This window comes from Phaseolus vulgaris, chromosome 2, assembly GCF_051622355.1.
Source record: "Phaseolus vulgaris cultivar YP4 chromosome 2, ASM5162235v1, whole genome shotgun sequence".
Classification (NCBI taxonomy): domain Eukaryota; kingdom Viridiplantae; phylum Streptophyta; class Magnoliopsida; order Fabales; family Fabaceae; genus Phaseolus; species Phaseolus vulgaris.
This window is the reverse complement of record NC_143499.1, coordinates 7879806-7904333: the sequence shown is the minus strand read 5'-3', so window position 1 is coordinate 7904333 and position 24528 is coordinate 7879806. Positions and strand designations below refer to the sequence as shown.

The 24528-nt window shown below is 34.3% G+C and overlaps 3 protein-coding genes across 6 annotated transcripts; 2 read left to right on the top strand and 1 right to left on the bottom strand.

Moving 5' to 3' along the window:
- Window positions 1–770: 770 nt before the first annotated feature.
- Window positions 771–10676, bottom strand: LOC150028973 (uncharacterized). Its single transcript, XM_090299413.1, has 3 exons — window positions 10339–10676; window positions 1256–2407; window positions 771–777 (listed from the first exon to the last, which is right to left on the bottom strand). Exons 1-3 carry the CDS (start codon window positions 10674–10676, stop codon window positions 771–773), a joined length of 1497 nt encoding a protein of 498 aa, XP_090155539.1.
- On the top strand, window positions 10661–16374 carry LOC137810537 (autophagy-related protein 8f). Of its 4 annotated transcripts, none has more exons than XM_068611873.2 (6): window positions 10661–10725; window positions 14075–14116; window positions 14218–14273; window positions 15152–15204; window positions 15874–15992; window positions 16109–16374. In XM_068611873.2, the coding sequence occupies exons 1-6, from the start codon at window positions 10722–10724 to the stop codon at window positions 16237–16239; spliced, it is 405 nt and encodes a 134-aa protein (XP_068467974.1). In that variant the 5' UTR covers window positions 10661–10721; the 3' UTR covers window positions 16240–16374. The 4 variants fall into 4 exon arrangements, with proteins under 4 accessions (XP_068467974.1, XP_068467973.1, XP_068467975.1 ...); XM_068611872.2 differs by lacking the exon at window positions 10661–10725 and adding an exon at window positions 10921–11706; XM_068611874.2 differs by lacking the exon at window positions 10661–10725 and adding an exon at window positions 13476–13634.
- Window positions 16375–18474: 2100 nt separating this feature from the next.
- On the top strand, window positions 18475–20324 carry RGF6 (root meristem growth factor). Its single transcript, XM_068610717.2, has 4 exons — window positions 18475–18668; window positions 18824–18989; window positions 19346–19389; window positions 19822–20324. The coding sequence occupies exons 1-4, from the start codon at window positions 18567–18569 to the stop codon at window positions 19978–19980; spliced, it is 471 nt and encodes a 156-aa protein (XP_068466818.1). The 5' UTR covers window positions 18475–18566; the 3' UTR covers window positions 19981–20324.
- Window positions 20325–24528: the final 4204 nt, after the last annotated feature.

Genomic DNA, 24528 nt, shown 5'->3' with positions numbered 1-24528 from the left:
ATTATCTTGCCTAGTTTGTAGCATTCATTTCTTTTTTCACGCAAGGCTATGCAAAAGGATAGGATACTTGTATGCATAAAGTGAGTTTAGATAGTACTTGATATTGAGTGTAACTATTATTGTTGGTGTAAGTCACTCTCTTGCTCTTTAGCAATTCACTCCTTTAGACTTCAAGACTCCTTCTTAATTCTTCATCACTCGGTCAGGTGTAAACTTACAAAAGGTTCTCCAACTATGAAGTAAGTACTCTGTATCAAGAGAGTGTATTGTAAAACTAATAAAAACGTATCTTACTCATTGTAGAGAGTTTATTTGTAACATTGAGTCATGAATCATCTGACTAATAGAAAAAATTTAGCATATATTTGCATTAAATCAGTGTTAGCTGATTTCTTGGGAGGTAACCCTGATTTATAAGGAGGAATATTTGAATAATATCTTCAATAAATCAATATTAGCTTATTTCTCGGGGTGTTGCATGGATTTGATGGGATGTGATCCTGATTCGTATGAAGTTTTCATAACTACCTTAATTGTTATTTTTTACAAATGTGTTTTTAATATAGTTCCAATCGGTCGGTTGCAGAGTGTTTGAATCTTGGAACTAGGTGAGTCATAATCGATTAGGTGTAATAATACACAAAGACCATTATCGATTAACCATTTATTTCTAGTAGATAATCGATTATGTATGAGAAAACACATGCAAGATAATCAATTAATCATTTTCTTTAGTACATAATCAATTATATATTACAAAACACATGCAATTATATCCTATATTTTGTAAGCAAAGTTGATTATGTGGTGTATTCAACCTCAACTATAATTAATTACCAATAATTTTAAAAATCATAATTAATTATATTACACATTTAAGATCTATTATACTTATGTTTTATGAACTTGTATTGAAGTTTTTTTTTTTACTTGGATTGAGGTTGTTGCTTTTGACTTTGGTGGTGTTGCTTCTTGACTGCTTGATTGTGTTCTCTAGATCCTCTTGACATTACTTTTGTGAAGCTCTTTCATTTTTGGACAATGAATTAGTTAAATAAATAAATGAAACACTTTAGGGGTGTTCCTAACCCGTATACAGAGATCTCATAATGATGTTACCTATAAAATCTTAAAGTTGTAAAAGTGTCTTCACCAACCCAGTTTAGTTTTACAATTAAAAGTGAAAGAAAAATGTAAACATGACTTAGCATTTGTAAATAATGGGATTTCAGAAAAAAAGGTTCTATAAATCGACCAAGTTGGAAAATTTTGTTTGGGAATGATGTGATGTTTTGGAAAAAGACCTCTTAAATGGTGACAACCATTAGGAGGTATGAACAAATTATCCCTAACAGTTTTTAACCAAGATGGTGGTGAAATAGGAACCTTGGGTAAGGAAAAAGATAAGGAAGGAAAACACCTTGGAGGTGAAAGGATTAGATCCATGTCAACTTGGCCTTCTTTGTCTTTTTCTTTTTTACTTGTGGTAGGTGGGTGAGGTAGGTCTTGTTTTACCTTTTTTATCATTAAGATTTGCTTTTGTGGACAATGAAGAGCTATGTGCCCAAAACCTAAACATTTAAAACATTTGATATTTGAAGGTTGGGTAGGTAACTTAGGATTAGAAGGATTTGTAGTAGAAACTTTCTTTGGAAACATGGTTTGTTTGGAAAAATTGGAAGGACAATTTTGAGTAGACATTTTGTTGGCATCCTTCCTAGAAGAGTTGTAGAAATTATAATCATGAGTATTTTTGAAAGTTGTTTTCAAAAGATAGGATTCTACCTTGATGGCTTGGCGAAACACTTTCTTTAAAGAAGAGTACTCATTTAATTCTACAATTTCTCTAATATCTCTTCTCAAACCACGTACAAACCATTTTAGCTTTGACTCTTCATTAGCATGCATATTCATTTTAGTCAAAGTTGTTTCAAAATCTTTAATGTATTCTTCTACCATCCTATGTCCTTGAGGAAGCCTTTGGAACTTCAACAAGTGTTCCTTCCTAGAAGGAGGAACAAACCTCGCGCGCATACACTCTTTCAAAGCATTCCAAGAAACCACAGGAGGTTTCTTGTGATATATAATGTCCATTACAATTTTATGCCACCATTCTTTGGCATAGCCCAAAAAGGATGAAGAAACTATCCTAAGTTTATCGTCATCTTGGACCCTATACACATGAAAATAATGGTCAACCTTAGTCTCCCAATCTAAATACACATTAGGATCACTATCACCATTAAAACTAGGGACTTTTTTACAAGCAATGTTGAACACTTGGTGATATCTTTGGTCACGGTTATAGCTCTCTTCATGAGAATGATGGTGATGCCTCCTTCTTCTATGTTCTTCTTCACCAAGGACTGAAGCTTTGGAAGGAGAATGCTGTTTGTAAGATGCACCACTTGAATAGCCAGCCATTTTGTAAATAAAAAACAGCAAACACACAAAAACAGCAAACAAGTTAAGAAATAAAATTAGCAAAAACAGTGAGCTTGGCAATGAAATTGCCGAAGTGAATGGAGGCAGAAAAAAGAGGTCACTCTCAAAGAAATAATGTCCTTGCACCAATCTGATCTTGAGGCCTTGGAATCCTCAAATGAAAGATGTCAAAGCAAGCACACCAATCTCAAAGGCAACCACCACAAAACCAATGAAACAATAAAGACAAACAAGAAAAGGTATAAGCAAAGAAAGGTAATGGCAAAAGGAATACTATATGTAAGACAAACTCAAAGATTAAAGAATGAAAGACAAGCAAGAAAATAAAGAACTCAATGAGGAAAGAAGGCACACCAAAAGAATACTTAAGGAAAAGCACTAGAGTAGATGAAGAAAACCACAAAATTAGCTACGGGAAAAAAAATAAATTAAAATGCAAACTGTGCTTGATATTCACTGATTTAAATGGAATGATGTAGAGCGAACTGGATTATGAAATTTAAACCACAGAAACTTCAAGATGTTAACTCAATAATGGCACTGGAATCAATTAAAAACAGTAAGCCAATTGAGAGAAATAAATTTTTAAAAATCGCTGCCAGATTACCGTATTTTTTTCGGCAGAATTGTACACTTTTTTAATTTTATTTATCATTTTTTGTGTACTTCGTATTTTTGAATGATTCTTTTTTCTATTCTTTTCTAACACTTTGAATATCTCAAATCCAGAATTTCAGAATTTTCCAGTAAGTAAATCAATTGCAATAAGGAAAAACAGTAAGCACTTTTTTCAGAAACAGAGGAATCCTAATAGGAATAAAAAACAGGATGATGAACTAGCAAAGACATAATAGAAAATGATGTATTGGAACTTGTATAGGTCTAGAATACAAGTATGAACTCAATTCTAAAAAGAAAATGCACAAAGGATCAACATCAATTCAGAAAATTATATGACACTAAAGCAAGAAACAATCAAAACAAGAAAAGTACTACTAGAAGTAATGACAATTATGGAATAACATGACTAAGACAAAACTTGACATGATTACAAAATTAAAAGACATATGACAAAAAATAACAACAAGTGAAAGGAAGCTTAAGGTAAACTCTAGGAAGGAGAATGCCATTCCAAAAGAGCAACCATACTCATATGAATAATGAGTGCCATAAACCTTTTCACAAGCACTTGGTGTAACAAAAGAAAAACAGCAAGAAAACTCAATTAACACCTAAAACAGAAACTTAAATTGCAAGAAAAATTAAAGAGTTCTTGAAATTAAAGTGCACACAACTCAACAATTAAACAAGAAGAACCTAAGACTCATGATACCACATGATGTGATTCCACTAGCCATATAGAGAATGATTCTTGACATTATTAGGAATCACCTTGAGCTGGACATTATAGAGGCACTTTTCTTAGAGTTGGATCATTGTTCTAAGACAAGAACTCACCAAAAACTAGTACCAAATCCCAAACTCATTTGGATGAACCAATTTTAGTCAAATTGAACCGAACAAAAGAGCAAGAAAAGCAAAGGAACAAGATGAATGGACAGAATTATAAAACTGCCGAACCAAAAACTCATAAAAACAGCAAGAACATCTAACCAAAACTCAAGAACACAAGCTAACACAAACAATAGAAAGAGGAGAAAGGAAGGAGAGAAGAAATGCTCATGAAGATGGAAGGAGGATGGATGATCTCGCCACTAGAAGTGTGGAATGCTCCTAGATGAGAGTGATGCCGCCACTTGAGGACTCCATTGATCCATCAAGATAATACTAGAGAAGAAGGCTCAAAGCTCTCCAAAGTTCACTCAAAATTTGAGTAGAGTTTTCTTAGATTAATTCCAATCTGAATTTTACAAAGGAAGCACCTTTATTTATAGCCTAAGGTGCTGAAAAATAGGTGGGAAATTTCAAATAAACTCATTTGAAATTCCCACAAAAAACAAGTCACATGGGAGGTGTGACCTTTTTCTACTATGACACCTCCCAAAAACTACACCTACACCACTCTCCTAAGTCACATGGGTAATGCGACTTTATTTTACATTTTCACACTCCTTTATTTAATAACCACACCTCCTAAAACTATACAAGATTATTTCAAAGCTTGGCATTGCCCCTCATGGGATGGACTTGGGCTCTTTGGGCTTTGGCCTTCTTGGGCTTGGGCTTGGGCTTTGGGCTTGGGCCTCATCTTTATTTTATGTCTTCTTTTAATTTTGAGAAGACTAGAAGGAAGAACTTCAAGTGTGAGGGTGGATGTCCTCTTCCTCCATTAATAAAAGCCTCCTTTATTTGATTCTCATCACACTTTAGGAGTGTTCCTAACCCGTATACAGAGATCTCATAATGATGTTACCTATAAAATCTTAAAGTTGTAAAAGTGTCTTCACCAATCCTTATATCCCCTAAACCAAGTTCAATCCATCAAACAAAAAAAACAACTCTTAGTTTGGTGTCTGCATTCAAGGACCACCAAGCGAGCCACTAGCTCTCAACACCACCAAAAAAAACCTGGCTCCAAACTAGCACTTGTGTGACCAGCTTTAAAAACTAACGTCATCTAGCCAGACAACACCTGGTAGAAAACTAACAAGCAAAATAGAACTATGAATATAATACACTAAACCAGGGGATAAAAGATAGCAAAGCATGTGTGCTTAGCTGTGAAGAACCGCAATCTCCCTACTGTATGATCTAAAAAGCAATATACTTTTTATGGCCTATATCTATTCCATTCATTCTTCATGGTTCGTCTTTGTTATACTCAGAAGGTTGACTTCATCAGATTTTAAAGTTGATATGAATAATATGAGCTTTGGGCCACTCTAGTGGGAGAGACTGGATTTTCCTTCAAATTTCATCAGATTGGGTGTCATAAACCTTGCCAACATTAGCTTCATCAATCTGCCCCCAGCCAACAGTATAACCAAGCCAAGAATAACAACCTTTGACTTGTGTTCTTCTAATGCTTCAACCTGCACCAAATATCACAAAACCAGCAAACCATGTACTTCTTTCCTATGAGCCTGGGCTGCTCCTTTGACTTGTGTTTTTCTAATGCTTCAACCTGCACCAAATAACACTATCTTCCAAACCTATCAACAAGTTCAAAATACAATACATACCCATAACATTGATCATAGAATAAATCATTTGATGAATTTTACAACCAAACCTGCAAACCATGTACTTAATTAAAAAAACAGAGATTATGGTTAACTACATTTATTTTGTTGCTATGTTAATGCATATTAAAGGGGATAAAATCCAATCGAAGAAGGAAAACTTAACTTTTCTTACCTTATGTTTCATCCACACCCATGACTATACTTGTGCCATAGTAAAGATTTCCTCTGCGTCTATCTTTGCTTGGTTAAAAGTAACCTTGTTTCTATGCTTCCAAATGCACCAAACCACTGAGACCCATAGGCTTTTCCATAAACTGTTGCCTTCTTGGTTAAAACATATACAAGAAAATTGTTCGAAATGATGAATCAAGTCATTATGATTTACCGAACTAATTCCTATCCAGTTAAAGCACATATTCCATACCTTTGTTGATACTTCACATGTAACAAGAATGTGTGAAGTTGACTCCTCCTCCCTTCCACATAATACGCATATAGTATCCCCCAATATGACACCCTTTTTATGCAAATTCATCTTAGTTGCTATCCTATCCAATAGGCCCCTCCACACATAAAATTGAGCTGATGGCATAACCTTTAAATTCCAAAGATATTCAAAAACCTCCGATACCCCCCATATGTCTGGTTAACTAGCTTTTTGTAGGCAGATTTTACCGAGAATGTGTACGATGGAGGATCATTCCATAACCTTATGTCCTATTTGTTTGGGCATAGTGACACCTGTGATATGCTTTCCATAAAATCCTCTAACATAGTTCTTTCCCACTCAAACCATTCTCTTCTCCAGTTAAATTTCCACTCCCACCCTTGTGTAGACCAACTTCCGAAATTACCAATAGTCTTGTCTTTAAGATAAGAGTTATTATATATTCTTTCATACCTTCCTTTGAGTTGACCATTGGAAAGCCACTCATCTTCCCAGAATTTGATCTTGTCCCCAGACCCAAGTTGCCATACCATATTTGAATTGACCCAATTGTCTCCTTGATCTGATAGGCTGACTTTGGATAAATCATTCCACCATCTAGATTTATACCTATTTCGATTCGGTGTAAATGAGTTTGTCATGCTCCATAATCCATACTTCGATTCAAGAACATCCTTCCAAAGACCCTTCTCAGCGGAACCCATTCTCCATAACCATTTTTCCAAGAGTGCCTTATTGAATAAATCAATACATCTAATACCTAAGCCTCCCTCCTCTTTCGCTTTACAAATGTTCTCCCAACTAGTCCAGACGATTTTCCTCCCTTCTGCTCCCCATCCCTATAGGAATTTTCTCTGTAATTTTGTGATCTCGTTACTCACTCCAACCGGGACTTTAAAAAACGATAAGAAGAATAGAGGTATGGCATTGATGACAAGTTTTATAAGGCAAACTCTTCCCGCAAAGGAAAGGTTCCTCCCCTTCCATACCGAGAGTTTCTTTCTTATCTTCGATAACATTGGTTCCCAAAAGGAGCACCTAGCCTGATTACCACCAATAGGTAGGCCTAAGTATGTGAATGGTATATCCATTAGGTTGCAATGGAGTATCTCCGAGTACATTTTTACCTCATATCTGTCTACTCCAATTGCTCCAATTTTGCTTTTGTGGAAGTTTACTCTAAGACAAGAGCTTAATTCGAAGCATCTTAACATAGCCTTGATGCACAAGATATTCTGTACATTTGATTCGCATACAAAGAGGGTGTCATCAGCAAATTGTAATAGATTCACCTCCACCTTTTTGTCCCCGATTTTTAAACCCGAGAACAAGTTTTTTCTTGTCGCTTGTTTTACTAGTCCAGCCAAGCCTTGTGCAACAATCAGAAACAAAAAAGGTGCCATCGGATCGCCTTGTCTGAGGCCTCTAGACGGTTTGAATTCCTTTGTCGGACTACCGTTTACCAATACCGATATAGTAGTTGATTCAAGGTATGCTCTAATCCACTGAATCCATTTTCCACAAAATCCTAATCTATTCATCATGTACAGTAGGAACTCCCAACTTACCGAGTCGTATGCCTTTTCAAAGTCAAGTTTTACAACCACCCCACTTTTCCTCCTTTTTTTCAAATCATCCATGACTTCATTCACAACAAGGACACTATCTAATAATCCTCTATTGGATAAAAAAGTCGATTGTGATCCATCTATCACCTTCTCAATAACTTTTTTAATCCTCCCAGACAACACTTTTGTCAGAATCTTATAAAAACATCCTACAAGTGAGATGGGTCTATACTCTTCAAGAGATTGGGGATTATCAGACTTTGGGATCAGTATTATGAATGAAGCATTACATCCTTTTGGGATCTTCCCCTCACTGTGAAAATGTTTTACTGCTCCCATCACGTCCTTTTCTAACAAACCCCAATACTTTTTAATAAAACTGAATGTTACTCCGTCTGGGCCAGGGCTTTTACTGTTGTCACAATTCCAGATAACATCCTTAATTTCTTTATCTTCAAAAGGATCAGTCAAGAACTTGTTTTCAGATTCTGTTAATTTCTCAAATTCAACATTATCCAACCTAACACCAATATCCTCGACAACCGACATCTTTTTCTTGTAGAATTCCTTAACTAACTCCTTCACTGTATTTGGCTCTTCCACCCAATTATCAGAGTTATGACAATGTATTCCTTTGATCTCGTTCCTCATCCTCCTCCAATTAATTGAAGCATGATAGTATTTAGAATTAGAATCCCCTTTCTTAAACCATAATTGATGGCAAAATTCATGGAGCTCTTCTCGGAATCATGATCAAGGGTGCAGAAGCTATGGATTGAAATGTGCAAGATCCTCCTAGGAGTTATGGTGATCTTGAAGGTGCATGATGTGTATGGGAAAAGGGAGGTTCGGCCAGCCCTATGGTAGGTGATGAAGATGAAGATTAGGTCCTAGAAACTAGGCAAAAACAAAGTATGGCACAATGTTGGCAGCATAACTTTACTCTCATTAATCTTGGAAAATACAAGAGATGGCTTCTCCTTTTATAGCCAAGGAGGCCGTGAATCCTAAGCTAATTACACATGAAATGTGAGCAAAATGAAATGAAAATGAGAAGGCACATGGCACATGGCCGGTCATGTGTACTAAGGTTCTAGAATGTGCACAAAATCTAGGGTAAATCACATATAAGACAAGTTTGTGCTTTCTAACACTACACTAATTACTAAGCCACCCCTAATGGGCCTCCATGTAACATGTATAAGGCCTTCTCTCTTCCATCCGTGGCTTCATCCATTTGGGCGTGAATGTGCTTAGCCATTGACCTTGTAATAGGGCCTAGACGGTCTAGGCCTCCTCCTAGACGCTCCAAGTGTAGCCTTCTCTCATCATGTTCTAGACGCTCCCTTCTTGAGTCTAGACGCTCATCACGTTTTAGTCTTGGGTCTTGGCTTCCATGGTGAGGTGTGCTTGGCCCTCCTCCATCAATAATGCTCTTGACTTTTGTTGTAATAAGGATTCATTCCTCATATTGATATCTTGTAACTGGCTCAAAAGTTCTCTTCGTTCCCTGATCTTGTTTTCATCTAGTTCGTCTTCATCATCTCTAATATCAAGCTCTTGTATTTTATTCATAATGTCCGCTTTGATCTTGTCTGTATACCTGAAAACATCTTTGTTCCACCCTTTCAAATCGCTCTTTAGCATTTTCAGTTTCTCTTTTAACACTAGAATTTTGTTTCCCTGAACCAAATAACTTCCCCATTTGTCTTTAACAAAGTTGTCAAACTCCTTATGTTCTTGCCAAATGTCAAGAACCCTGAATGGTTTTGGTCCCCAATCTGTTATATTTGATTTTAGCACCAAAGCACAGTGATCAGATACTTGTCTGTTTAAGACATATTGTTTGCTACCCGGCCAATGTTGCAACCATTCAAAACGTGGTTAGGATCCTATCAAGTCTGCTTTTAGCCTTTCCATTAGGTCTATACCATGTATATTTTCTTCCAATACAGGGTATATCAACCATCTCCATGCTATCAATAAAATTATTAAAACCTTGCATTTCTCGCTTGTTACCTCTGGCTTGACTTATCCCCCTTCGTTCCCCTTCATTTCTTATAGAATTGAAATATCCCAAAATGCACCATGAGTTACAAGATTCCCTTTGTCTGATTCCTTTTAATTCCTCCCACATTTGCATTTTCAATTGTAAATTACATGAAGAATACACATTTGCAATAATAATAGGAATATTACTCTCCCTAAAGATTCCGAAAAAAACAATGTACCATCTATTAATAATATGTTTAGTGCATTGGAAGAATTTTGTGTGCCAAATTGTAAGAATACCACCTGCTCCGTTAACTGGTTCGCTGTAAAAATAATCTATATCATTGTCCCCCCATAACTGACAATAATTATTTAAACTGAAACTAGCCATTTTCACTTCTTGCAAGCATACCATTTTGGAATCTTCCTTCCTAATGATATCCTTAATATATCTCCACTTCACAGGACTTCCAAAACCTCTCACATTTATAGATAAAATTCTCATTTATAACCCATATTTTCCCCTTCTTCCCTTTGTAATTTTAAAATCCTATCCCTTTTTTCAAGTTCTTCTAGACTTACCATAATGTTTTCTTCAACCCCACATGTAGCACCTAACTGTTTACCCAATTCCCATAATTTAATTGTTTCTAAACTTCCACGTTTTAGCCAAAATAAACGATTACAATTTTTTATAGCCATGTCAGATACAGAATTACTAATTTGAGATAAAACTGACCTTATATGCTTGCGACCTTTTCGCTTGCTGTTTTTGCTTGATTCACCCATCCAGAAAACTCTTCTTTCCGTTGTGTCGATTGAATTAAATGACATCAGTTCATTACCTTCCTTCTTTTGTTTTCCTGTTCCATCCAAGATTGATTGAGACTCCCTTTTACTTTGCTCATTGAAAGGTAGATATCTGTCATTTATTCTACACGATCTAGACCCAGAATGAAGATGATTTTGCGTGTGATTGTGCTTTGCGGAGACTGGAGAAAGATGTGAAGGAGATCGCCCTTCCTCCCCCAAGGGTGTCGTACAAAGAGAATCCTCCACCCTCGAAATTGACTGCATTGAGATCGCCTCCCTCACAGTCTCTTCTCCCGCCGACGACCGAACATGGGTAAGATGCAAACCCGTCCCTTTAAGCTGCCAATTTCCACGAATGCGGTAGTTGACTCTTTTTCTCCTCCAATTCCTCTATTGAGTGGGATTGGAGTGTGATGGTTGCGTCGTTGTTCCAAGGTAGCCCGTGATCGTGGTGTGTAGATGTGTGATCTTTCTGGGGCTGGCCGTGAGCACGGTGTGCGAAGACGACATCGTCCCGAGGTTGCCCACCATGTTCTGTCTCTTCCAAATCGTTCATACTTGCCACGTTAGGTGGGCTTCCTAGCGATTCAATCCAGGCTGAGTCCTCCACCCTTTCAGCATTTGGGCCAGATTTGGAATCTATCTCAATGTGATTTTTTAATTTGCACCTCCCTTTTTCATCCGCGAAGTGTGTCTGGTTCGAAACGCATTGGGCCATTTTTGAAAGCTCATATTTCTTTGCCTTGTCAGCCCTGCTTATAGCCGTTAAAGTTGCAGACCCTATGTTTTCCTTTCATGTGGATAGGCACAGATTAGGTGCAGGTGTAGCTTCTAGGGATTTTTCCGAAAAAGTGTCGCCACCGTGTGGCGGTATTGATGGTTCAGATCGCCGGTGATCTTTGTACACACGGTGACTTTGCATTGCTCATTTCCACTGTTTGTTCCTCCTCTTCAATCTTTCTTGTATCTTCAAAAGCCCCATTCCCTGAACGCGCAGATACTTGTGACGCCATTGAATCTACTTCACTATCTGCTCCATCAGATGTTTCGCCCCAATGGCATTGACAAAGTTTGTGTTCAGGAACTGTGCATTCTTCCTCCACTAATATCTGATACAAAACTTCGTTGATTCTCATATAAGAGGTTACCTTTGCCTCACATCCCACTGATACTCTAACTTTAAACCTTGCGTATTCTAACTCATCCGAAGCCATCGTTGCTTCATCTACTTCAATCAGTGTTCCTAATAACGCAGCAATGTGTTTGAAGCACTCTATATTCCATAACTTCAACGGTAAGCCCCTGCATCTCCCCCATCTTCTAAAAATCTTCCATAAATCTGTTTCTTTAAGATCAAAGGGAAAGTTAGAGAAGAAAAAAGGTGTACCCTCTATTCATAGCAGTAAGCTTTGTATCTCAGATTATTTGTTTAACTATTGTGAAGCTCTTTCATAATAGTGTTTTATTTGATTTTATGGGTCAGTGTATATGATTTGTTTGAAAATGATTTGCAGTGCATGTATGTTCAACCCTTTTACTCTGTTTGAAAATTATTTGGTGTAGAGTGATGTGTTTGTTCATCAACTGAACAAAAATAATTATGTGTTACTGGTTTGTGGTTGTGTTTTATTTTTTAAAATATTTAATTAATGTCTGTTAATAATTTGTTTTAAAAAGTTATATTTTATTTAATAATTAGAAACTGTGTAGATTTATGCTTGGTATGTAATTGGTTCTATAATTGATTTAAGTTCTTGATAAATAATTTTGTTGGTTAACTTATTATTCGAAAACAGTGAGTCTTTTGGCCTTTAACCCTGTACTTAAATTTTATTGAAGTGTATTAGAATTAGTTATAAATTATTTTTTCTGTATTATAATTAGTTAAAAATTAATTTTTGTGTATTACGGAATTAGTTATAAATTAATTTTTATGTATTATAATTTGTTATAATTTTTGTGTGTGTATTATAAATTTATTTTTTGTATTATGTTTATTTATAATTTTATTTGTGTGTATTGTAATTAGTTATATTTGTGTGTATTATAATATTAATATATTGTGTTTTGTTATTAGTTTTAATTTGAGTTGTGTATTATAATTTTGTTGTGTGTATTATAATTAATTATAAATTTATTTCTGTTCATTTATATAGTTATAAAATTATTTATGTGTAATATAATTAGTTAAAATTTTATTAGTGTGTATTATAATTAGTTATAATTTTATTTTGTGTATTATAATTAGTTGTAAATTTATTTTTGTGTATTATAAATATGTTGATATGAATATGAATTTTATACTTAGTTATAAGTTTTTAACTTTGTATTAATATAGTTAGTTATGATGGTAACCTACTCTTAATTCTAACTTATCTTTTGATAATATTAAGTAATTTATATTTTCTGAAAATCAAAATAAATTATTCAAACAATACTGAAAATAATTTATAAAATTTTAATTAATTTAAATTTATATAAAAATATCTTATATTTTATTTAAATATAATAGTAAAATTGTAAAGTTACACATTTTTTTCCATATTTAAAAAAAATTAAAATATCTATAACTATCACATAGACTTCTATAATTTTTTCAACAAATCTATTTTAACTTATTTCAATTAAAAAACACTTAAATTCTTATAATTTTCTCTAAATTTCTAACACATTCACTTTCTCAAATCCTTACATATTTCTTCCAGAATTCATATACAACCTAAAAAATTAAGTGTGTTTGATATATTTTATTTCATGAAAATAATTGTTTATTTTATTAATTTCTTTTAAAATGATAAGAAAATGTTTTTTTTTAAAAAAATTTCCTTAGAGACTAATTATAAGCTTATTAATTACGAAAGTATTTGATATTAAAAGAATTCAATTGTCATTTATTGTTATTTTATATTAGCAGTCAATGTTGAACTACTTCTCAGTGTTATTTTTGAAATAATAATTTTAAAGTCAAAAATTGGTTTTTTAATACAATGATTTGGGTGATTAGACAGAAATGCGTCAAGTATATTCTAATTAAATAGGATTTTGGAACTTAAAAAAGAGTTTGTATAAGTTTTTTTTCTTTCTAAATAAGTATAAATAGTTTAAGTCATAGTTTTGTTTATTGCTATCTCGAAGTAATCCACTCACGGGTTTCTTGTTTCTTGGACGTGTGATCAACTACGTTACTTCTCTGTTGGTTTTCTTCATCTCCAATTTTATCAGGTTTGCGATCAATCAAACTTCCACTTTAATGTTTTTCTCCATTACTTCTCTGTATTCACCAATATTTTACTATTATCTGCCAGTTTTGTTCTTTTTCTTGCTTTTCTGAATTCCATTTCTCTAAATTGATCATAAGACACTGTAGGTAGGATATGATAATCTTTTTAGAACTTATTAGGGTTTCCTTTTCTACTCTATCCAAAAAAGAATTGTTTTCGGATGATTTTTTCCTGTATCCCCTTCTGTGTTTTGTTTGTGTTACTATCTTCCGACTTAAGTGTCTCAAGATTGGGTTTTCTCGTTTTATGATGTTTCTAACCTGTTTCTTGTTTTCTTGTTTGGGTTTTCTGATTTTTAATTTTGGTGTTTGGCGAAGTACCTTTCTTTTGTGAGATCATGGATATTTTATTTTAATTGAATTTTGTTAATTCTAATTTCAGCAAGAATGTCAAGGAGCTACTTCAAACAAGAGCATGATCTTGGTATACCTTTTGCTTCCTCTTTTTTCGCCCAATTGCTTGAAACTTTTGTTTTGTACTTAAGAGGTAAGTAGGTATTATATTAATAATAGTTTTCTTTCCAGAGAAGAGAAGAGCAGAGGCTGCCAAGATTAGGGAAAAATACCCAGACAGGATACCGGTGAGAATTGGCAATTGTATTTTTCTTTGCTACTGTCTAAATACTTCTGCAATTTTTGGTGATAGGTGAAGTATACATTTTTGCAGAAGAAGATTTATTCTTTTATCTGTTCTTGTTTTTTTTGCTGCTTGAGTAGTCTTTATTTTTTTTTGTATAAATATTGATGAAACCTTGTTTATTATCTATAAATAAATGCATTTATTTTGTCTAATGTCTCCTTCAAGTCACGTCGCGGCAGTATAATAACAGACTCACTCTTAACTTCTGTGTAAATTCCTTACACGATGGGTTGTCCTTGATCTTCATTACAATCTTTAACGGGGAGAAAATTGTTTAACTATGATCAATGCATTTGGATAGCTTATACTTTGTTTTTCAGATTTTAGTCTTGCTCAGTGAGTCCTATTTGGTGAACGTAATTTAGTTAGGCATTTTTGTATGCTTAGTTTAGTGAACTTCTCACCATAAGTGTGTGTTGTTCCTGTTAGTGTCGTCATTTCCCCTTACCCTGTTTTACTTTGTTTCCAGGTGTTTCTATTCCTACCTTTCCCTTGGTAAAATATAATATCTCTGTAAACATAGTTGCGTTCCTTATAAAAAGCATTGGTACAATTCCGAGGAATCTATATAAGTATTTTATTTTACTGTTATGTTAATAGCATAGTCAGACATCTAGGTTAAATTTGATTAGAGAGTAATATCAGTATCCATATTTAAAGATAGGTCAATTTTAATTTTACTGGTAAATATATTTTATACAGGTCAAAGTATGGTGTGTTAAACTTAAACCTTTTGCTTACCTTAACTATCATTCTCGGAAGTGCATGTCATTGATATATCTGAAATTTTGTGCTAAATTATTCTGGATATGCCTGAAGGTTATTGTGGAGAAGGCAGAAAGAAGTGACATTCCAAGTATCGACAAGAAAAAGTAAGATGTTGCCTATATTTTCCTTCTAATGTGGAAAATGCCATATTATTATTAGACAAATGTTAGCCGGTGTCCTAAGGACTTTCTCTTTATTGATTTCTTAAATGATGTCCTCATACACAGTTTAGTAAGATCCTATCAATTATTTTCATTCTGATGTATGCAATTTAAATTTTGGCTTAGACAAATGAATACATTTTTACTATTGTTGGATTACTAACTGTGCAGAGCATACCTGTTAGGATTGTTTCATAATTCCATTTGGTTGCCTAACAATTAATGCAGGATCTTATGCTTGTTTAACTATTGTAAAGTGTTGCATAAATGTGATACACAATCATAAGGCCATATTAATCACTGTGTGTAACCAGCCTATAAGAATTTATCAGACCAAAAATTGATAAGAATGACCTACAAATTTGGCATCAGTGACTATTAGCAATACTGCAATAGAGAGAATTGACTGATGTTGGTAGCTTCAATTAGTAAACGGACCTGAATTTTAACATGGGTAAACAACGTTATGAATTGCTTTTCTATTTCTGAAAGCTTGGTTGTAATGAAATATATAATTGGCCGTTGTCTTACGCCAGACAACGCATTAAATTTCAAACGTGGATGGCAGCCGTCTACTGTATTATGCTATGAATCTGAATGTCTACATTGCAGGTACCTTGTCCCTGCTGACCTGACTATTGGACAGTTAGTCTACGTCATCCGCAAAAGGATCAAACTAAGTGCAGAAAAGGCAATCTTTATATTTGTGGACAACGTCCTTCCTCCTACAGGTGAATTGAGGCAAACACATGCTTTTTCTCTCTTTCTTAGTATATATGATTCTCTAGATTTCTAATGTATAATAAGCCTTATCCTATTGCTTGACTTGATAATTCAATATCTTCAGGAGCAATTATGTCTGCCATATATAATGAGAAGAAGGATGAGGATGGGTTTCTCTATGTTACATACAGTGGCGAGAACACCTTTGGGGATTTCAATTCCATTGAGCAGCCCTTACAAATTAACAGCATATGATTAGGTCTCATTGGTCTGTCAGATAAATTCGTTATAGTACTTCTGTCAAGAACCTTATTCTCAATGTTTTGTACAGTTGTATAGAAGTTCCTTGAACTTGATTAATATCAAAAGTTCTCCCATTCAGTCTTTCAACTCCTTTCTCGGTTAGCATCATGCATATATTCTCAATTTTCATTTTGATTGTTCATTGATACAATGGATTAGTAGTACAAAACTTGGATTTAAATATCTTCAGGAGGGGGTCCACACATTGGCTCTTGTTTCCCCTTCTTATCTGGATAAACGGTGGATAAATAGTTAATTGGAATATGCTAGGAGCAGGGAATTGAGTTTTGTATGGCAGAATATGGGGCTCATTCGTAATGATGTATTTTATCTTTCAATAAGCACAAGAAAAGAGTGAAATTATAATAACAAAACTAGTGCTTATTTATTTTACCTCGGTGAAATGTAATACTTATGCTGATCATATTACTTCACATAATTTACATTTACAATTAGAGTCATGTTGGTTTACGAACATGGAGAGGCATGCACGTTGGAGACAGTAGAATCCGAAGGATGTGTCATTGTATTGTTACATAGAACCTAGAATTTGATATTTGGTCCTTTGGGAGCAATGGTTATTGTGACAATGCGTTGCTTTTGATGGCAGATGGTGTACGTTCCATGTGGCATGCTCCTTGGCTGCTGGGAAGAGAGTTGAAGGTGACGGTTTAGCCATGCTCCGTTGTCTCTAGAACTCCTCGTCCCCATTCCCCACTCCTCTGTAGGCCCCATATGTTGCCATTGTCATATGCCACTTGAGCTTTGAAATAATGCAAGAGAATTTCAACCAGGAGCAAAATAGGATATGGTATTAGTACCCTTCAACTTAAAGATAATGTTTTCAATTCTTTTATTTTATTGTAAACAACTATAAAAGTGTTGTTTTGTTTTCATTAAAAAATTTGTTTTTATAAGTGAGTACTTCAATTATGAGAGTAAGTTTTTTTATTATTTCTCACATTATTTTATGATTTTTTTCATAGTTATTGATAAGATTTTAAATAATAATTCTTTTTTCTTAAATCGTTGGGTCCTTAAGAGTCCAAATTTTCCACTGAAAACCGGAATGAACAAAACTCGGAAAAAATTTGTTTTTAAATCTTTAAATTTTCTAATGATCGATGAATTTAATGTCGACTTAAAAAATATATGAATTTAATTTCTATTGGATTTATTATGTTGTTTAATGTTAAAAGAGACCAAATCTATATGCTTTTTTTCAAGTTTGAGAACTTGATTTATTCATACGATAGTACAAAATCTTTTGAGAAGTTTAACTGATATTATAAAAACAAGAATAATGATACATCGATAATCTCAATTTTTTATATAACTACCTTATAATTCTCAATATTATTATTTTAATATTTTTTATTATTTAATTAGAAATTTATTATTTATTATATATATTTATTTTTAAATCTATCCTAGAGTAGTATATAATTTTAAAAGTTCTCAAATTATATTTTCCTAAAAACTAAGAATACTTTTAACATGAAAGGACAGAAATTTGAAGACGTTCATCTGAAAGAATATATGTTTATCTCTTCAACAAACTCTAACTATGTAAGCAATTTTGATTTTTTACTTTTTCCCCCATTAATTTAACATCTAAAGCATTTCATCCTAGTCTAAGTCTTGTAATGAAATTTATTTTGGTCAGTCTAGTTATGAGTCCGAATTAACAGAAAACTACTTGATCTCGCTTTCATTAAACCAACTTCGTTTTGGCTTGTCTCTAAGCAGTTTTGTGATGGCATCTTTTTCATGCAATGAGAATACCACCAAACTTCATTTATCATTCGTCTCTTCCTTAATTAATGTTGTTCAAGAAAACAATAAGAAGCAAGTAACTAATGCATTCATGCAGTTGCAATTTTGGCAACATACTACTACTTCTTCAACATAACCCTTAATCATTTTGATTACAATCTTAATTCCCCAACAAATAGCTAATAGTTCAGTTATACAGAATAAGACTCTTTGTGGTAGGGATTGCCGATGGGGTTTCTGTCTGGAGTGATTAAAAATGATCGAGAATAGGGGTAAGGAGACAAATGTGGACCCTTGATATCTTCATTTTCGTTTTCAAGGTTCATCTCCCAAACACATGCATGTTCTCATAAAGAACGTTCTCCATCCCATACAAAATCTGTATTTAATGCACCCTCTATTCTATACCATTACATATTTGTGAAAACTTACCCTATAAGTCTACTCATAAAAACCTCACTCTTCCCCTGTTCCTAACTTAGAACCAGCAAACTCATCTCAGCATGACTTCTCTTTCTCTTGCTATGATCCTTCTCCTTTGTGTTTCTGTGCATGCATGCACTGCCCGATTTCCTAGTCTTACTAAAAAAGACACCCCACATAAGGTTGGGTTCCTAATACCAACCATTCCCTTTTTGTATGCTATATAAGATCACATTGCATTAGTTCTCCAAACGGAACAAAAAATATTTTGTTCACCATATTTGAAGCATTTTGAAATTATTTACTGATAGAGACTAAGATTTGTGATTATCTACAGGAACTAGACAAGGTCAAATTATTGGAGACATTAAGTGCCTCTAGTGGTATGAAGGATTACAGGCTACAGGAAAATCAACAGCAGCAAGCAAATAATGAATTGAACACCTGTGAGAGTTGTAGCATATCATCCACTTCGAAGGAACTGATCGTAGAGGCATCTTCAGGTGCTTAATTTTATCTTTCCTTTCCCAAACACACACAGCAGTCACGAGCTCCAGCAATAGAGGAATGAAACTTCCAATGTTTATTACTGTGTAAAGAATTTAGTCATTTTCGGTTAATACAAAACAAATGAAGTTTGCCTTTATCTTCCCAGTCAGGAAAATGATCTAACGTACGTTTACCTTATATGTGAGGTGCCGTGTAACTGAGTTATATATGTATATATATGTATAGGTGCACAAGATAGTATGCCATTTTATCACCTTCTGGCTTAGAATATATATTTATAGCTGTGTAATATTGTTATAAATTACTTTATAACAATAAACTAAGTGACGGTGGTGGCATGGGTATGCAGGGACATCTTTTCAAATGGATTCGCCATCCTTTCTCGCAGCAGAGGTAATATACAGTAAATTTAGTTGATTATTTGACTCTCTTATCGGGTTAAAAAATCAATTATTTTATTCTTTAAAATCAATGATACATAAACAATTTCAAAATAAACCTTTTTATGTAGTATGCATATGAATGTCAGAGATTGATGCACAATTTCTAGTGCCAAGAAGATGCTTCCCAAATGAGAGGGGCCATGTAATGGAAATGGTTTTTATTTAAAATCTGTCGAGAAAGTTTCTGAAATTTGCACAGAAAACTTTAATTCTATTTGAAATATGATGTGCCCATGAATATAGATAAAGAATCTATGTCTTTCATTTATTTATGTGTGGCGAATCTTTGATTATCGTTGTTGTGAAAAAGGATTTGTGGTGGGAGAGTTGCTTGTGAATATTTATGAATTAATAGAAAGCAATGAGACATATGGTTGTGTAGGATGAGAGGAGGCGTGAACGGTCAATGCTGGGAGCTGGTCAGCGTCATCACCTTGAAGAAACAATGCTTACAAACGGTAGTGACAGTGCAGAGGACATAGTTGAGATGGACTATGCTCAACCTCATCGGAAACCACCCATTCATAATGAAAAGCCTTGACTGCATGCATGCTTAGTTAGTTATTTACCATCTCTATTTTTCCAAGAATGTTTAGGCCATGTAGTTTTTGCCCTTCGGATGATGTGTACGACAATGTTGAGTTATTTATTTTCAAAACCATATAGTAATTGATTACGATGTGTGCTGTTTTAAAAAACATGCTGTTAGTTAATGGATAAATATGGATAATATAATAGCAGGCAGTGTGACATAGCATTTACGTTAGTCAAATTTGCAGGCAGACACCAAGGCACATGCAATGCCTCGGTGAAATGTCAGAATTCCCAGTTTTGCATCAAAATAATTTAGTTCACGTGAAAAGTGTGGAATGGTACGTAGAGATGGATTGAAATGGAATAGTTGCCAACTTTTAAGGCGTGTATCAGAATAGTTGGTATTTCTCTTAAATGCTGGTAGTTAAACTGTGTACCGTTTACTGTCCTAAAGTTAGTTAACCCTATTCTTGCTCCGCCAAATACTATAAAGCCAATATATTAATTATTGCAGGAAAATAACAAAAATAAAGGAAATATATTAATTAATGTAAGAAACAAAGTAAAGGGGAATAAATTAATTAATATGCAGGAAGCAAACAGTACATATCTCACAAGTGCTACATATAAGTGCGGCCAAAATAACCAAATTCTCAATTCCAATCTATAATTACCAAAATATTGATTGAAATATAGATGGAATAATATTTTGAATTTTAAAAATCCAAAATAAGATACATTTCTATTGTTTCAAAAGTTATGAAATGGTAGGTTTATGAAATGGTAGGTTTAGTCAAATCCAATTAAGGTAATATTGGATCGAGCTTAAGACAAGTTGAGTAAGTTCAGACATATATTGAATCGTGTCGGTCCAGGATAATCCAAGTTAAGTCGAGTTAACTCAAAGTCAAGTCGAGTCTTGTCACTAATGCAGAAAAGTTGCTAAACAACGTTTTTAAAACTCTTAGACAACGATTTCGCAGTTGTATCTATCAACATGTAGTTTGTACTATTGATTTATAGACGACGGTTCAAAATTGTAGTGTATAAGACATACACATTTAGATGACGGTTATTTTGACCAACCGCCGATTATAACTTACATCAAATATGGTCAAAGTATACCTAAAGAAGGGTATAAACCACAATTTCAGTACAAATCGCAGTCTATACCTTCTCTATGTGATCTCTGTTTTTTTTAAATGGTCCCATAATAGACAATGGTTGTTGCCAAAATCGTAGTCTCCGCCATCTATTATGATATTTTTTTTAGTTCATTTTGTTTTATGTCTTTCCTCCTCTTAATTAGCCTGTTCATTTAAAAACCTATACAAATACAAATTCAGATAGATACACATTCTTTCAAACAATAGAATTATATATATTGATAAATCAATTACAAACATCAATATGTATTCCTATCTATCTAATTCCTATACATTAGAAGTATGGTATATCATTTAAACATATATACTAGAGTTATAGAAATTAATGAAGTATGTGGCCCAAGCATTTCTCACATAGTCTATTGCTTCTAAAGGTAGTGGTTGATCATCGATAAAAAACTTTATTACAAAATAAGTTTAAATTAATGTTAAGGTACATATAATTTTATTATAAAGAATAATTTAAATATTATTACCTGCTCCTAATCTCGTCGAATGCCTACACTTATAATGGTAATCATCCATTGCATAATGTAGTAGACATACTCATAGCCTCCTGATTGCTTATTACACTACATTTCAATATAAATTAAAAGTTAATATTTTGATAAACAATGAAGATAGAGGGAGATAAAAGATTACAAATCCTTAGGTTCAACCGTGTCAACTTTTGATAATTTGTATTGGATCGACCTTTGAGTATGCTATATCCACGCTAGTCGACCCATGCCCAGGTTAAGTTAATTCAGCTTGGACACACATTGAGTTATGTCGGCCCAGACCGAGGTCGAGTCTAGTTAGAGTCAGCTCAGCTCAAGTTCAACTCAGATCTAGGTTGAGCCGAGTCAGCTCAGGCTTTAGATAAGTTGAGTCAGCCCAAGCCCAGGTTAATTTAAGTTGGTTGGGCCCAAGTCGAGCAGAGTTAGCCCAGACCTAGATAAAGCTGAGTGGGCCTTGTCCTAATTTGAGTCAATTTGACCTAGACCTAGGTCAAACCAAGTTGGCCCAACCTAGGTTAAGTGGAGTTAGGCCAACCTAGGTCGAGTTGAATGGGCCCAGGTCTAATCAAGCTAAGTCATCCTAGGCCCAGAGCAAACTATGTTAGTCCAGATCTAGGTCAAGTTGAGTTAGTCAGAGCATAAGTTGAACTAAGTGAACCTGAGCCTAGGTCAAGCCAAATCGGCCTTGCAGGCCCAAGTCGAGCCGAGTCATCCCAAGCTGCCTAGATCGAGCTAAGTCGACCCAGGAGTCGGTTGAACCGAATCAATCCAAACTCAGGTCGAGTAGAGTCAACCTTGGCCTAGGTCAAGTCGATTTGGTGTAGACCCAACTCAAGTCGAGTCAGCCTGGGCTGGGATGACTCGAGTCAAAGTCGGCTTGGGCTCAAGTCGAGTTGAGCCGAGTCGACTCAAGACCAGGTCGAGTTGAGTCAGAGTCAGCTCGGGCACAAGTGTATCTTACACCAACGTTGAACCAATTAAGACCGAGTCCAAGTTGAGCTGAGTTAGAGTCACCTCGAGCTAAAGTCCAACTCAACCTTAAATCGAGTGGAGTCGGCCCAAGCCTAACTCAAGTTGAGTTTACTCAAAGTTATTTCAAGCTCAAATCTAGTTCACACCCTCGTTGAGAAAAGTCAATCCGGTCCCAGGTCTAGACAAACGGGGTTAGGTATGACCAATTTGAGTTGGGCCCCTATTGGCCTACAACATGAAGCGTACATCAAGTTGGGCCATATTCAATCGAATTGGGCAAGACTTAGGTAAGATCGAGTCTAGTCGGGCTGAATGTAGGTCAAGTTGAGTCGGGTCAGATCTAGGTTTAGGTGAGACTAAGATGGACTGGACCAGGTCAGGTTAAGTCGATTTGGGCCTATTTTTTGTCAAGAGATCAAGCCCATATTGGGTTCGAGTCATGTCAAGCTAAGTTGATTTGATCCATGTTAAGTCAAGTTAAGTCGACCTATTCCCAAGTCAAGCTGAGTTGGTTTGACCCCACTTTCAATCGAGTTGTGTTGGGCCAAATTGTGTAGAATTCGATCAAGATTAGGTTAGGTTGGGCCAAGATCGAGTTGAGTCCAACTAGGTGAAGGTCGAGTAGGACTTAGGTGGGATCAAGACAGATTCGTCCAAGTCAGGCCAAGTCATATTGGACCTATGTCAGATCGATTAGGTCAATCACACATCAAATTTAATCTAATTGAAAAAATAAATTTAATATAAATTTAATCCAATTTAAATTGAATTGAAAAAATCTAAATCAATTTGATGCGATTAAAATGAATATGAATTTTACAATTTCATTGGATTTAGATTGTATCTATAATGGATTTTGAAAAACACAATCATGCATGAACACCCCTATCTACATCTCTAGCTTTAAACACACCTCTCGTGTCATATTATATTTTAAAACTTAAATATTTTTTTACTTAATCATTGAAAAACTTAAATTTAGTTTTACCCACTCACATATTTATATTTTGTACAGAAAAGAAATAGTTTTATTATTAGTGTATTTAATATTTGAACATCTTTATATTTTGTAGAAAAAAGAAATAATTTTTTTTATTATTAATGTATGTAATATTTGATTTACAGATAACTTCCAATGCAACCGCTTTTAACCGATTGATTACTCTGTTTAAAGGTGCAAACACTCTATCAAAATAGCAAGCAACTAACTCAAACAATATTATCTCAAGGAAAACATAACATTTTTGTTCTCATATTCATCCGTATAAATAAACGACCCAAATCTAAATGGAAAGTTATTTTTCTCAACAAATATATACAATGTGAACTTATGATCCTGGTTATAATTTATGTCTCCAGGAAAACATAATAGCACACATTACAAAATTAAGCTCTGTATATGTAACCTAAACTCTTTCACACTTGCAAGAGTCTTAATTAAAATATTGTAAAAGTAATATGGTAATTCTCCAATTTCCATTTATTCAAAACGGTAATGTTGAGTCAAGTAAGTCATCTACCATGACTTCACTCTTCCAAAGAAAAAAATGTATGTTGCTAAAGCTTTTTTACTGATATATTACATGGATGAGTGTAATTTCTAACCTGATATGTATAACAAATATTTAGATATTTTTAGCTGCTTAAATAGATCTCACTGTTTGAAAGAGTTTTATACAAAGTAATTTCTTTAGAAAAATTTTATTTTACAATTAAAACTCCCGTGAACAAGTAGCTAGTTCAAGTAGCTAGTTCAACCTGGAACATGTAAAACAAGCAATCACTCACACTTGAATTTTCTCTATAGAAAACATTCTTCTTTAAATTTCTCTCTATTGTATTTCCTTCTTTGGTGCATATTACAATTGAGAGAACATCCTATTTATAGGCTTTAGGAAGCTCTTCTAGAAAAATCTT